The sequence below is a fragment of the Babylonia areolata genome, chromosome 3, assembly GCF_041734735.1.
Source record: "Babylonia areolata isolate BAREFJ2019XMU chromosome 3, ASM4173473v1, whole genome shotgun sequence".
In the NCBI taxonomy this organism is placed as follows: Eukaryota; Metazoa; Mollusca; class Gastropoda; order Neogastropoda; family Buccinidae; genus Babylonia; species Babylonia areolata.
Window position 1 is genome coordinate 10,040,485 of NC_134878.1, and position 15,155 is coordinate 10,055,639.

At 40.4% G+C, this 15,155-nt stretch overlaps 1 protein-coding gene across 1 annotated transcript in view; it reads left to right on the forward strand.

Annotated features, from left to right (window-relative positions):
- Positions 1 to 11,668, forward strand: part of LOC143279710 (FAS-associated factor 1-like) — a 32,727-nt gene extending 21,059 nt beyond the window's left edge. The window contains exons 14-18 of the mRNA XM_076583819.1: positions 1,882 to 1,970; positions 2,222 to 2,302; positions 3,446 to 3,556; positions 4,322 to 4,537; positions 5,231 to 11,668. Coding sequence (XP_076439934.1) covers positions 1,882 to 1,970; positions 2,222 to 2,302; positions 3,446 to 3,556; positions 4,322 to 4,537; positions 5,231 to 5,314 — 581 coding nt within the window. The 3' untranslated portion in view covers positions 5,315 to 11,668. The remainder of the gene's footprint in view (positions 1 to 1,881; positions 1,971 to 2,221; positions 2,303 to 3,445; positions 3,557 to 4,321; positions 4,538 to 5,230) is intronic.
- The last annotated feature ends 3,487 nt before the right edge of the window (positions 11,669 to 15,155 follow it).

Genomic DNA, 15,155 nt, shown 5'->3' on the forward strand with positions numbered 1-15,155 from the left:
GTGGTTTCCCGACCTTCTCCACCTCACTCACGTCCCCCCACTCCGCCTTCACATCGGCAGACACTCCCTAGTTCAGCCCCGCTCAGGCATTCCCCACGGAAACCCAGAGGTTCTCAACCTACACGCCTGGCTACTGTGCGGGAATCTCTGTCAGCACTAGGCGCCTCTGATGACACAGCCGACCTCGTATGCAGGTCACATCGCAAAGGCACTCAAGGCGTTTACTCTGCACACTGGAATCGCTGGCTCTCCTGGTGCTCTACCCACTCAGTCAATCCCACACACCCATCCAATATGGACCTCGCCAACTTTCTCGCTTTCCTCTCCTCCTCCAAAGGCCTCTCCGCCTCTGCAGTACGCGTCCATCGCGCTGCAATCAGCTCCACTCTTCGGCAACTAGGCGGACCCTCTTTCTCAGATGACCCCCTGCTTAGGGCATTAGTCCGAGGGGCTTCCCTCAGCCACACACGTACATCCCCTCGGTCCCCTTCTTGGGACCTGTTTCTGGTACTACAATACCTCCGCAAGGCACCCTTCGAACCCCTTGCTATAGCTCCCTTCAAGCTACTCTCAATGAAGACACTCTTTCTCGTCTCACTCGCCTCAGGCAGACGTTGTAGTGAGGTCCATGCCCTCAGTGGCGTCACACAGGATATAGCCTTTGAGCCGGACGGATCTATCTCACTTAGGTTCCTCCCTGAATTTCTTGCCAAAAATCAGACTCCCGATACACCCTCTCCCATTCTTTTCATCAAACCGCTCTCTTCCATTCTAGCCCATGATGACGAGGATAGATTCCTCTGCCCGGTCAGGGCCCTGCGCATATACCTCAAAAGGTCGCGTCCTTTCCGAGCGTCCAAGCGACGCCTCTTCATTAGCTGGAACCTAGACCATCCACGTGACATTAGCAAAACGTCGCTGTCTCGATGGATAGTCAATGCGATCAAAGGTGCATATGCAGACGTAGGTTTGAGACTCGATGCCTCCTCAGCCAGAGCGCATGAAGTCAGAGCGTGGTCCTCCTCTCTTGCCCTGGCGCACTCAATACGGCTACAAGACATCTTAGATGCCGCCTACTGGAAAAATCCTGCCACCTTCATCGACTTCTACCTGAGAGACGTCGCACGCCTGCGGGATGATGGCTCAAGAGGCATCGCTTCTGTGGTAGTTGCACAGCAGGCTATCGCAGCACATAGACAGTAGAACAGGCTAGCCCGCCACCTTGTCGCGCTATTCTGCACTAGTTGGGTCACGGTTAAGTATGTGTGATTAAAAGGAAATTTTCTATCTAAAATTACGTTTAAATAACATACTTACCGTGACCCAAATTTAAGACCCTCCCGGCCTCCCCGCTTCCTGTTCTCCCTGCTCGCTGCGCTGCTGATGGCATATTGCCGTCAAAAGAGGGCGATAACCAGGGGGACAAAGGGGACGTTACCTACTTCCGGGAGGTTATCGGCCGTAGTTCTCTCATTTTCTCCGCATAGGCGGATAGTAGTTTGCACAGGACAGGAATGTCAGACCCCTGCCGGAGTCTGCACTAGTTGGGTCACGGTAAGTATGTTATTTAAACGTAATTTTAGATAGAAAATTTCCTTTAACCATTTTTTAAAGTTATTATTAATGTTATCTTTCATTTAACATCTCAGTGTCCAATTTGACGGTGTGATGGATCTTGCAATGTAACTGGCTAAGCTGTGCATATTTCTAACAAGATATTGCAAACCATGGTTGTGTTAAACTCTTAAACATAGATATATATTAGAAAAATGCTGTAAATGGATTTCTTGAGCTGGAACGGTTTAGAAAAAAATGCTTTTTGTGTTGAAATTGTAACATTTTTGTTTTTGTTGGTTGGTAACAAGTTTATATTGATCCCAGGTCACGTCACACTGAATGAACTGATGACCAGGTTACTACATGCAGGGGATGTCTTCACGGAACAAAAAGAGGCTGATATAGCAGAGGAGGTATGCAACTGGATGAGAAAAGAAGCCATGTTGTGTGTTATGTGTACTAGAAGCAGCAGCACTGCAGAATGTCATGGTTTCTTTTTCAGCAACATTTTTTCTCTGACACAGTAAAGATGATCATCAGTTAAACACACCAGACAAAAGACAAAACATCCCATATCAGATTGTGTGTCTATCCTCTTTTGGGGCATCCCAGTTTGTCTCTCTGAATGATAATAATGATTTTACTTCTTTTTTTTTTCCCCCAGAGGGAGCGTATGACACGTGAACTGATCAAGCAGGAGCAAGACGAGGCGTACCAGGAATCTTTGAAAGCTGACAGGAAAAAGGTGGGTCCAGCCAGTCTAAAATCACAGGCGTGCATGTCTTTGTTTGTCAGAGAGAAGAGAAAGTTGCTGTTGTTTTGTTTGTGCACATTTGTTTTTTGTTTTGAGGGGTAAAGAAAGTTGGTTCTTCCTTGAAAAAAAAGTCACAGAGTATTTTATCTGTATGTCCTTTCTTTATATTCTAATGTAAATTTAGATTTAGACATTAGAGGTGTGTGGGGATCCGGGGGGGTTAGGAGGGGCATGAAGGAATCATTTTAGTGCCCTACCTGTGCTGCTGATACAACAAGTGATAGTTGTTTTTAAAGACATAAATTGAAATAACTGGATTACCTCCCTTCTTAGGAATGGAGTTGACCGGAGGGAGTGGAGGAAGTGGAGGGTTCGACTTAAAGACAGGGCCAGAGGTGGAGGGCTGAGAGTGTCCGCTGGTTGATTGTGATCACGGCTTAATCTTAGCTCGATCGCCCAATTGAGCCAAGTAATCTTGTGGCCTGTTGTTAATCATGATCGCACGCAAAAAGACAGCGACAAAGAATTGATAGACGGGCAGAAATTACAAAAAAAAACTTAGGCGTATGCAGAGCAGAGGAGCAGGTGTCAAGATGGCTGCTGGAAAAAGAGGGCGCTAGTCAGGGATGCAATAGGGAGGTAGCCTACTACAGGAGGTTATCGGCTGTAGCTACTTCCGTTTTCTCTGCATAGGCAGATAGTAGTTTGCACAGGACAGGAATCGGACCCCTGCCGGAGTCTGCACTTGTGGGTCACAGTAAGTATGTTACTTAAACGTAATTTTAGGAAGAAAATTTCCTTTAAAATAAAAGCACCAAAATAACCCTGAAGAATTCAAAGAGATTGGGAAAATGAGTGAACACAGTCACAGGTCAGATTGAATGATTATGGTCAGATTTTTCTTTATATTATCAAACCAAATGTAGATATTTGAGAAACATTAGCAACAAATGAGTTCTACTTTCTGCTGCCAATATCTGTTTATTCTCACAAACAAAGCAGGTAGAAAAGGAGTGCATATACCCTTGTGGGATGGTAATTACCAGATTGGATTCAGGGAGTATGTATTTTAAACAAATACATTTACAGAAGAAAATACTTTCCAAGTATTTATATCTGTCTTCTGGATTTCAGGCCGAAGCAGCAAGAGAAGAAGAAGAGAGACAACGACAAGAACAGGAGAGACTCATGGCCATTCAGGCAGAAGAGGAAAGAAAACGGCAAGAGGAAGAGGCTGTGAAAGAGGTATGACTACAGAACAAAGAGAGTGGAAACTAAAGAATTTTGCTGAACGTTGAATACTTTGTGTGAGAGCCCACTATGTGGTGATTGATACAAATGAACTTATGAAGGCAGTATCACTCTCAGGAGACATTATTGATCTGTAACTTATCCCCACAATATCAGGTTTTTGAGCTGAAGTGAGCTGTTTGTGTGTAAGTCAGTGCATGCATGGATACGTGCATCCAGTGGTTTTGTTTCAGTTTATGCAGTCAAGTATATTTATAATTATTTTATGCAGAATGTTAATGAGGTGTGTGAGACCTGATTTTGTTGTATTATATTACTTTTTGTCCCGACAGATTTCTGTGTGAAATTCAGGCTCCTCTCCCTGGGAAGAGCCACAGTGCAGCAGCACCCTTTTTATGTCCTTTTCCTGTCTGCAGGTGTATTTGTTTAACTATCAGACTGGACTTTCCTGCAGAAAAGTACAACTTTCTTGTTGCTGTGAGTTCTTTTATACACACTAAGTGCATATGATACACAAGGGACCTCGGTTTATCATCTCATCTGAAAGACATGATCATCTCATCCCGATGACTAGTGTCCGGACCACCACTCAAGGTCCAGTGGAAGGAGTGGGAAATTCCAGAGAATGATGGATTTGATCCTGCATGCACAAATTCTCTTGCTTCCTAGGTGGATTTGTTAACAGTTACCACAAGGCTATGTTACCAGTTACCACAAGGCCGCCACTGCACTTGTGAACATTTGAATTTAAATATGCAGGCAATCAAAGAGACGATCGCCAAGTCAGTGCCTGAGGAGCCTATGGAGAGCGCCACAGGTGAGATCTCCAGGCTACGGTTCCGGATACCTGGAGGGGAACAGATCACACGCAGGTTTTGGGCAGAAAACACCGTGCAGGACGTGTTGAACTATCTCACCAGTCAGGGCTTCCACACAGAAGAGTACAAAGTCCTCACCACCTTCCCACGCCGTGATGTGAGTTGTCCTCGGTGTGGGTGTGTGTGTGTCTTTGTGTGCATATGTGTGTGTGTGCATGTGTGTGGGTGTGTGTGCGTTTGTATGTGCGTGTGCGTGTGTGTGTGTGTTTGTGTAGGGGGTTTGTGTGTGCATTTGTGTGTGTGTGTGCGTTTGTGTGTGTGTGTGCGTGTGTGTGTGTTTATGTGTGTGTGCACGCAGTGGGAGCAGGAGTGTCTCAAGTAGTCTTGAATAGGAATGTGAGTTTAATGAATACATCAGTAACTAATTGAGCCAGAGAATGGGATACATACATATGCATTGGAGCCAACAACAACAGCAAAAAGAACCGATGCAGTATTCCATGATTTCACTCTTCATTGGTTTGAAGAAGGAAAAGAAACTGTCCTGTCCATTGACAAAACACTAATAGATTTATCTTTTAGAAAACTTGGGTTGATATTGATCTGAAACAAATGAACATTTTGGGAGGGGATGGGGCTGGTGGTGGTGGTGGGGGGGGGGGGTTGACAGTGTCAGTTCTCAACTTTTTAGTCAAAATAATGCTTATGACATGGGGAAAATTGATGCTTTATCATTTTGCTTCTTTCCCTTTCCGTCTCTGTCTTGCTTTCTCACTTCTAAATTCTTTTAACAACCTTTGTATATGTTTTGACTCCAGGTTTATTTTTCATTTTTTGCTTTTGTTTGCAGATTACTCAGCTGGACTCTTCACAGGATTTAAAGACAGCCAAACTCTTCCCTCAAGAGACATTAATCTTGGAAGAGAAGTCATGAAGTCGGAGAAACCAAGTCTGTGTTGAACTGTTTCGTCATCAATTTCTGTTTATTTAATTTGTAAGCTCCTGTGTGAATCTGAAGCATGTGTCAGCATATTTAATCACTACTATTGGCAAGACATTAGCAGTTAAATTTCATTGGAAATACAGAAATAAAAATTTACCACAGTTGTGTTTACATGGTAGTGCATGGTCACAAGCACATGGTTTTGTTTCTATGTGCAAGCCCCCCAACTTTTTTTTTTTTTTTTTAGGTCTGCAAATCATCCGTGTTGAAAACTGAAAATGGATAACTTTCTTAAAAAAAAAAACCAAACAAAAAAAACTGCAGTTTTGATTACACATATTTGCCATTACTTGTGCTGGAAAAAAGTGAGTCATGGTGAATAAGTGTAGCTAGGGAATGTGGAAGAAGAATAAGTGTAGCTGAAATAAATCCAGAAAAAGAATGTTCTTGTATCTATTCCTATACCATAGTATATGACAAATGTAGAAAACAGATTCCATAGTTGGTGTGTTGAAATACTTAAGGAAGTGGAGTTCAAGTTATGTTTCATTATCCTTAGGAATCTGTGCATGTTATTTTAGTTCATGGTTGAGGGGGAAAAGATTCATTATGATAAGTAAATACAATGAATTTATAGAAGGATTTAGTGTTTCTGTTTCTTTGATTATTGTTTTTGTTTTTTCTTTAACCTTGCAGTATTCTTCTATGAAGCACAGGAAAATGATTAAACTACTAATGAAAACTAAAAGAAAGTATTATTACTGTTCAGTGTAACATTTTATAAAAATCAGCTATTTCACCATGTTTTTGCAAAAAAGTGGTTCTGTATGGAGGCATCATATGCTTTTGAATTTGCAAGGCGTTAATCTTGAACTCACAGAGACATGGACTCGGATGTAGTTTCAAGCTTCAGGTTTTAATTATCCTTTCACTCCTGTTGGAGTATGGAGGACTACTACAAAATAATTTCATGCACAGAATAAAGATTTCCAAATGGACAACAGCGTGACATAGAAGCTGAGAAAACACAAATGTTTTTTAACCCCTAAAGAGTTACTAACCAGACAACATTTGCAAATTTGAAAAACTAACATGTACATACAGTACAGACACATATTCATGTAGGTCTGCATGAAAAAAATTAATTACATCCTACATTTATCAATTATGCAAAAACAAAACAAACTGATTGCATTTATATTGTCAGTATCAGCACACATTGATGATGAACTGCATAGCTTAAGAAGGTCTCAGAGTACAAGAGCTACTTGCTTTGTAGATTGATGACACAGACTCCAGCCACAGGAAGATAAAAACCAGTTAATACTAAAGGATTGATAATGTGATCAGCTCTATATGCTGAAGAGCATCATGTTTGAAATGTTTTAGACAGAAGACCTGGTTGAATTAGACATAAGAGTTTACAGTGACAGTATGTCTGCATTCAGACACTTCTTTGTGATACCAGAAGAATGGAAAAACAAAATATAGGATAGTGTAGTGTTGAACCGGGTCTGTTTCAACTTGCTGTATGGGGAAACCAGGCTGAAATTATAGCAGCTATACCTTTGCTGTTCAGTAGGTGTTTTTTGTCTTTGTTTATTTATTTATTTTAGTGACAGAGAAAGGAGACTGTGTCAGTTTGGGGTTGATTAAAATGGAAAAGGTTTAGAAGAGGGAAGATGAGGGGATAAAAATGTCTATATATACAGTATGTGACTTTTTGTGGTTTTTTTGTGCATGAAATGGACAGCTGTTAATGAGATGTTAATGAGGGCTTTCTTTGTTAGTCAACACATTTTTGTCAGTGATTTGATATTTCCAAACAAAACAATAAAAAAAAAAGGGTTTCAGTGTGTGAACACAGAGGTGTTGTATGCCTACTCTCTTGACAAGGTCTCTGTTTCTCTCCATCCCGTCCACCCCTCTCCCCCTCAGTGAAGTATTACCATGGTTCTCTCTGCCACCATGAGCCTATGCTATGCACTTTATCGCCCTTCCCTTCCCCTTTTCACACTCTATTTGACAGTAAAATGTTTGTGTATCCAGTTCAGGGTTGAAATCTCACTGTGTTTGTTCAGATATCCAATTCACTTTCCACTGGTGGACTGATAATAAATTCATCTGTATGAAATGAATGGTCAGTGTTTCAGCTGATCCTATTGTCTGTGGAGTTGGTCCCCAATTGGAACATTTTGCATTAGAAAACATCTTTACAAACAAAAGTGTGCTAAGCATACATATACTCACAATACTGCCAAGAGATGTTCAGTCAAAGTTGTGCCAGGGTCTGTATGATAAGCTTGCTTTCAACACCACAAGAAACACATGAAAAATCGAATTCATTGTTCATGGTTGCACATGGCATTTAACACTCTGAATGATATGTCCCTGAAATATATGATGTGCATTTTTTGTAATGATGGTGGTACATGCAAAAATGGGATAGTGAGAGTGCATGCGAAAGTGTGCTTGGTGTACAAATTTTTTTGCATGCAGGATGATGTATGGGATTATATATGAAGTACCTGATAGTTCTGTACAGTGTGATGATGTCACTGTGATTGGTTGCACCTCTGCATTTATGGCTTTGTGTTGATGACTATAGAGAGTGGCTGTGAACTTTCTGATGTGGTTTTAATTTGTCATGCCAGTGTGGAAAAGGAATGATTGTTTCATTGGCACCTGTTGGTACTGACAGCTATGTTGTCATTATTTGTTGTGTGTATGTGTGTAAGGGTGTGGTTTTTTGTGTGTTCATGTGTCTGTGTATGAGTTTTTTGTTGTTTTTTTTCCCCTCTTTTTTATTATGGGGATGGTCCTTTGTGGGGGAGGAGGAGTTATGATTCTCTCCTACCTCCTCCTCTTCAACGATTTTGCAAATGACGGAAGGTGTTAACCCATTCAACACAAGGGAGTTTATAGCCATGGCAGGCTTCACTGTCATATTGATGTTGAGAAAAGCAGAAAAAAACACTGAAATTGACTGGTTTTACCTCCAAATTGACATTTGTTGGTTCAGCCAGAAATACTGTTGAAGGTAGTTTCCCTTTGCTTGCAGTTAATGCATGTTTAGGAATGTGGAACCGTTGTTAACGAAACGAACTTTGATGCCAGAGCTGTGCAGTGGCGAAGGGTTCAAAGTGTTCATGAGATTTGTGTTGGTGGTTATTTGATTTGTTTGTCTGCCAGGCCAGATCACGATGTGTGAGGTGTGTGACGATATGAAGGAAAAACTCCCAAAGTAACCTCTTGCCAAACAAAAGAGTGATTCAGTTACTGTTAGTTGTTTGGGTTTTTTTTTGTTGTGAGAAAGCAGCATAATTGTAGAAGAGGGTTTGACGAGGTCAGTTCAGGTGCAGCAGTTATTTCACTCCACATGGTCCTGGCCATGTGGCATGTTTTCTCCACTTTAATTTTATCGTGCTGTGTGATCTGTATTAAAATTTGAGTTTGTTAGTCTGCAGAGGTGGACAGCATACCAGACTATACCTTTTTTTAATCTATATTTTTTAATACAGCTTTTTTTTGTTCGTTTGCATATATTTTTTTTCCTCTTCTGCTTGGTGTATTTTGGTTGATAATCAAATGGGTGTGGGATATGAAGATGTGCTACATAATACATGTTTGATAATGATTACATGTTCATCTTCTTTTTGAGAATATATAATAAATGATATCTCATCAGAACCACTTGAAAAGAAGTGAAGGCCTTTCAGTAATTTGTGTTAACATGCTATGGATGGCCGTCACTTAATGCTTTTACTATGGTAAATGGAGGCATTGCTCTGACAGAAGATTAGTTTCAAGATATGCTGAATGGCCTCTTCTCATCTGCAGATCCACACACACACACACACACACACACACACATACACACAAATATGTATATATATATCTATATCGATATTTCTATGTGTATCTCTCTCTCTCTCTCTCTATATATATATATATATATATATTATAGAATAAATCGTAAATCCAAGGCCAGGTCTTCATTTTCCATAAATGGAGGAAGTATCAAAAACATTCTTGGTTAAACTTCTAACCTTTAAAACTGTATTTGTATATGAACACACACACACACACACACATGTGCACGCGCGCACAACGATCACACCAAAACACTGTAAAACAGAGTCAAACAACTCTTGAAAATGATTCATCCTTTGATACTGATGTTTGGTGTCATATACTGTACCATGTCAAACTGATGCAAACTAGGCCTATCGGTTTGCTCTGCTTGGCCAAATTTCGCGCGGCTAACAGTGAAAAGACGAGCCGTCTTGATGATTGGTAAGAAGAAGCATAGCACCATTTTGAACGCTGAATTGTAGATAACTTCTTTGACACTGCATGCTTCTGTTGGAGGTAAGCATCCTGATTCTGTTTGCTTGATTTTTGTTTGTTTGTTGTTTTACCTCTGACAGCTGTGTAGTTTGATAGCTTTTTATGGTTGAACACTGCATAGTATGCTTCTGGGAGGGTTTGGAGATTTTAAACTATGTAGTGATGATTACCCTGTGTTTTATTTATGGGTTTGAAATCTTGTGTGTTTGGTTGGGGTTTTTTTGTGTGAGAAGAAGTACAGTTGTTTTTCTGTCAGTGTCACATAGTCATGTGTGCAGAGAATGAAGTGAAAGTGTGTGAAGTTTAAAAGAGTGTTGAACAGGAAGGTTGTGAGTGTTAAAGCCTTAAGTGTTTTTGTGAGTGAACTCTGCTTGTCAACGTAGTTCCCTATCCTGTATGAACTGAAACCAAGCAAAAAGTCCTACTTGTTGTACAGAGTACACAAAAAACTAGCATCCTGTTGAAGGCAGCACTGTTCTCGCTTGTAGTCCTGACAATTTTTTAATCACTTTCAGCTCCCAAAATCTCATTTCTTGTCTCTTGCTATAAGTTTGATTGCTTTGCTAGAATGCGTGTTTTTGTTTTTCATTGTGAATAGCCTTCTGAAGATTTCTGTATTCCATGCTTTCTGTGTCAGCTTTTCTAACATGGTGATTCTTTGTCTATGTGTGTGTATTCCATGTAGCAGAAATGAGGGTACACATGCAGACAGTGACGTGAAGGAATAGATTGTTTTCTTGATATGTTTGCTTGTAAAATGACAGCTAGTGTTGGTCTTTTTTGTTTTTGTGGATATGTTGCATATGGAACTCCACTCTCTGTCTTTTCCTTTATGGGATAGGGAGGAGAGAGGGTACAGAAAATAGTTTTCATTTGTTGCAGCCTGAGCTTTATTGAAAGCCCTTGTGTATCGTACAGATTGACTGAGTAGTGGAAGGGGTGTTGGGGTGAATCTTGCTGTGGACTGATTATGATGAAACGGTACTTGGCAGACCTAGATATTGCCTATACAGTATCTCTGTAATTTGGGTTTGTATGCTTGTACTTGTCTGTTGTTCCTGTCGTATGTGTCTGAGAGAGTTCTAGGTGTTCTTCAGGTCATTCAGAACATGAATTAAGAATAGACAAAAAAAATTATATTCACTTATTGCATGTATTCATTCCAAGTGCCTATGATTTGGTTTTGTTATTGCAGTGAAACTGATAGGCAGTTGAGATTCATGCTATCCCCTCACATTTTCTAAACATTTTTAGATCATACTCTTTTTTTTTTTTCTTTTTTTTTTTTTTACAAGATTGAGCATGGTTAATATATTTCCTTTTTTCTTTCAGTTGTTTGCAATTGTGCAGTCTGCTTACATTTGCTGGTAATACTGCAGATTAATATATGACAAAACTAGCTCTGTTTTTATGGGAACAACTTAAACCTGTGTGAAGAAAACAAAGTTCTGTTCTGGGGAATTAATAGTTGCATTGCTCAGTATAAGTTGTGATTTTCTATGATGTTAACAACACACATCCACTTGAAAAGCACTTATTCGCATGTATATCTTTGTGTCATTATGTGGAGGTGTAAAGAGCCCAACAAAACTGTCATTTAAAATGTGTCTCCTCCCCCCACCCCCCTTAATTTCCTTTTTACAAGTGAAAATGACGGTGATTATGAAATCAACCAATTAAATTTATTCTTGCGTCAGTATGAAGAGTTCTTTTAGGGGCAGGAAGTCTGCAGATCATAACTGTCATAGCTGGAATTCTTTAAATTACATCTGTCATTAGTGTTTAACCCAAATACACTAGCCTTTTTGGGAAGGAGGAAAAAGCAGTTTAACAATTCTCCTGGTCAGCTTTCTGTGTGGCTAATGAAGGTTTTGATCCAGCAACCAGATGGCCTTATTCCAGCTAAAAACAGATTTATCAGAAAATGATATAGTTTCATGTGAGTTGGGTTTTTTTTTTCTTTTGTTTTTTGCAGGAGTCAAATGAAAAGTGACAGAAGAAAATTATTCAACCCTTCTAACAGTTAGGACAGTATCAGAGAACAAGAAGGAAAAGGAGAAAAGTTAAGTTGGAAAAATCTGTAGTAAAAGTTGACACTGTTAATTTCTTTTTTCTTTTTTCCTTCTTTATAGCTGCACATATCCCTCCCACTTCTTGGTGGACACAAGTTGATATCCAGCTCGTTAGTCAGATCAACTGCCATTCATGGTATTGAGGCACTGTATCTCCATGCATGGAGGATTATTAACAGGCTTGTATTGGTAAGTTATGTCACATGTGTCACGTTTGAGTGTCAGGTTTGTCTGTCTGTCTGTCTGTCTGCACGCCAGTAATTGTGTGAAAGACTGGAGTCCGAAAATGAAAAATAAATGTCCCTGAGCAAGATCTGGTTCTCTTTGTTGAGTTTTGTTCAAGCATGCATGCACATGGTAAACTGACATTAAATTTGGAATGCCTGGCGTTTTTGTCGAGTGGAATTTCTTGTACACATGAATGTCAGTGCTTTTGTGCCTGTGTTAGGAGAAAATTATAAGGAGGCAGTAATTGGCTGTTTTATAATTGTTTCAACCAAAGAGGTGAGTCCAGTATGATAAAAAAAAAAAATTGTTGTACATTTATAGAGTGCTTTCAAACTTCTTGAAGCAATTACATTTATATAAAATGTTGGACACAAAGCACACACACACACACACACACACACACACATGGATGTGTACACACATGAGTGGCAGAAATAGATGTGTATCTATTGAATACTGATATGGATTGGAGTGCTTTACAAATTTAGAGACTGCTTGAAAAGGAATGTTTTCTTTTTTAATTGTTGCAAATTCAGTTCGGTTCAGTTAATCAAGGAGGCGTCACTGTGTTTGGTCAAATCCTTATACGCTACACCACATCTGCTGAGCAGATGCCTGACCAGCAGCGTAACGCAACGTGCTTAGGCTTTTAGGGCGAATAAGATAAATTACTAATGAAATAAATGAATGAATAGTTTGGCCTTGTTGTAAAGGATGTGAAAGAAGTACACAAAAAAGGCACTGAACTTAGGTCTGTGCAGCTGAAGAACTGAAGGCTCTCCTGCAGTGTTTCTCTTGTATGCTGTCAGTGGTGGTGTCACCAGTGCACCGTGTTGATTGTAATTCCAAACACTGCCCCTCAGGTCCCTCAGTGTGAATCGTTTTGGACAGATGAAAGCCCAGAGTGAAACTGGTGCTCGTAATGTTAACTGAAAGTCAATGAAGTGTGCTTTACAAGCTCCCTAACAGACTGAGCCTATAAGTACGTACATGCTGCTTATTTATAATAATATTTTCTCTCCCTCCCCCTCCCCATCTCTCTCTCTTTCTATCTCTCAGTCTCTGTCTCTCACGATATTTCTCTCTTTCATACGTGTTCAAACACAAGCAAGTGCATACAATGAGATACGTGTTTGGAGACATTTCACTTCAGTTCAAAATGCTTTATTCATCCAGCTGTGAGCGTTTACATAGTAACTAAAATCTGTGTTCTTTGTCTGTCTCCCTGTTTATCTGTCTCTGTCTCTCTCTTTTTCTCTCTCATAAAAACGTTTTGAGTTCTGAATTCTCTCTCTCTCTCAAAGTCAAAAGTACTCCTGCAGTACATCCGCTCTTTAAAGGGTATGCATGCAACCACACTCACTGACATGCTAATGTGCAGCATACAAGTTTCTTGTGCACAAGACACGACAGTGTGGTGGTGATTTCTGTGCAAAAAGAAAAAAAAAGAAGAAGAAAAAATGGAGTTTAAAATGATATCAGGAGAAACAACATTGCTCCTTTGTATCAAACAATTTTAAAAGAAATCGCTTAACACTGAATGTGCATATTATTTTTTCTTCTTGAATACATCATTTGTTTTGGTTTCTCACATCATTTTCATTTTTAGCAAAGTGACCTTTGCTGTGAATCGGAACAGCCACAACTTTTTTCCCCTCAAGTTTACGCATTTTTATTAGTCTCCACCCCCACCCCCTCCCAGGCCCCACAAAAGGAGAAAAACAAAAAGCTCTGGCTTCCTCCACCTTCTATGATTACACATCCTCAATCAGACACCCCCTGCGAAATGGTGCCAGATGAGAATGATGTGTAACACACACACACACACACACACACACATAAGACTCAGTCGATCTTTAAGCATGAAGGAAACGTACCAACCGCAACAGAAATGAACCAAGGGGTCTCTGTTGGTTCTCATCAAGAGAGTTGTCACCTCTGTCCAAGTAGTCTGTTGCACCCGATCAGTCAGTCACAAGTGAAAGAGCATCAAACTGGCTAGTGGTCATACGATGTGCTGTTTCCCCAGTCTTTACGAACACCACTCCGTCCCTGGTCCATGTCTGGGAAATCTTTCCTTTCTTCTTGCTGGCCCTGACGGCAGCAGCGATGTCCGCCCTCGTCTTGTTCAGGTCATCGTTGATGTCCAGACGGACGGCTGGAGCCAGCAGCAGCAGTTGTAGAGGCAATCGTGGCAAACAGAATGCTTGCATTTACTTGGGAAAAGTTTTTTTCTTCGCTGCCATGACCTACTGTTTGTAACGGCTTGAAGTGAACTTGATGATGAAAGCTTGATTACAAACACTCCCCTGGTTAGCCTTTCTTCCCACACGATGAGATCGGTCGATCACAGAGCTGTCCAAGCTGACACCGATTTCTTTTGCTATTTTCTGTGCCAACTCATCTATGTTTTCTCCATCATTCTCTGACACACCATTCATTCGTATTGCGTTCCGTCTACTGTACTGTTTAAGTTCATCCTCTTTGTATTTCAAAGATTGTATTTCGTTGTCTTTTTTTCTGAAAGTTTTTTCTTTTAAATTAACGCCGAAATCTCTTTCCCCTATGCACTCAGTCGCCACTTTTGGTAATTCGCATTCCCTGGGCACAGTTAGGCTAAATACAAAATTATCAATAAGGTGATGATCAAGTCTAGTGAGACACCACCAACACCAAGAAAAGTACAATGAAATGGGTCATTTGTTTTTGTTTTGTTTGTTTAGTGGGGGGGGGGGGGGGGGGGTGGTGAGATAAAAAGGAAAAGGAATGAATAGGAATAACAGAACAAACAGTTTAAAGGAAGAGACGACAAGAGGAGAAGAGAAAACGCAGGCAGAATAAAACTAAACAAAAACAAACAAACGAACAAACAAACAAAAATCCAGCATATGATCTCAAGAAAATAGGTAGCCTATATGATAACTAAAACCCTACATGGCATCCCCACAAGTAAGACATGTTACAATTTGAGTATGATTAGAAGGTAGCAAACATACTGGCACTGAGAGAGTAATTAAATCCATCTGTATGTCTAATACTTGTGCCGCGAACTGAGCGAGCAGATAATTCACCACATGATACCAGAATAGAAGCTGCGATGTGTTGTTTTATCGATCTCACTTCTGGCAGCGCACGTGAAACAAGCAGACTTCTGCCACGCGATATGTTCGGTGTGCGTCCTG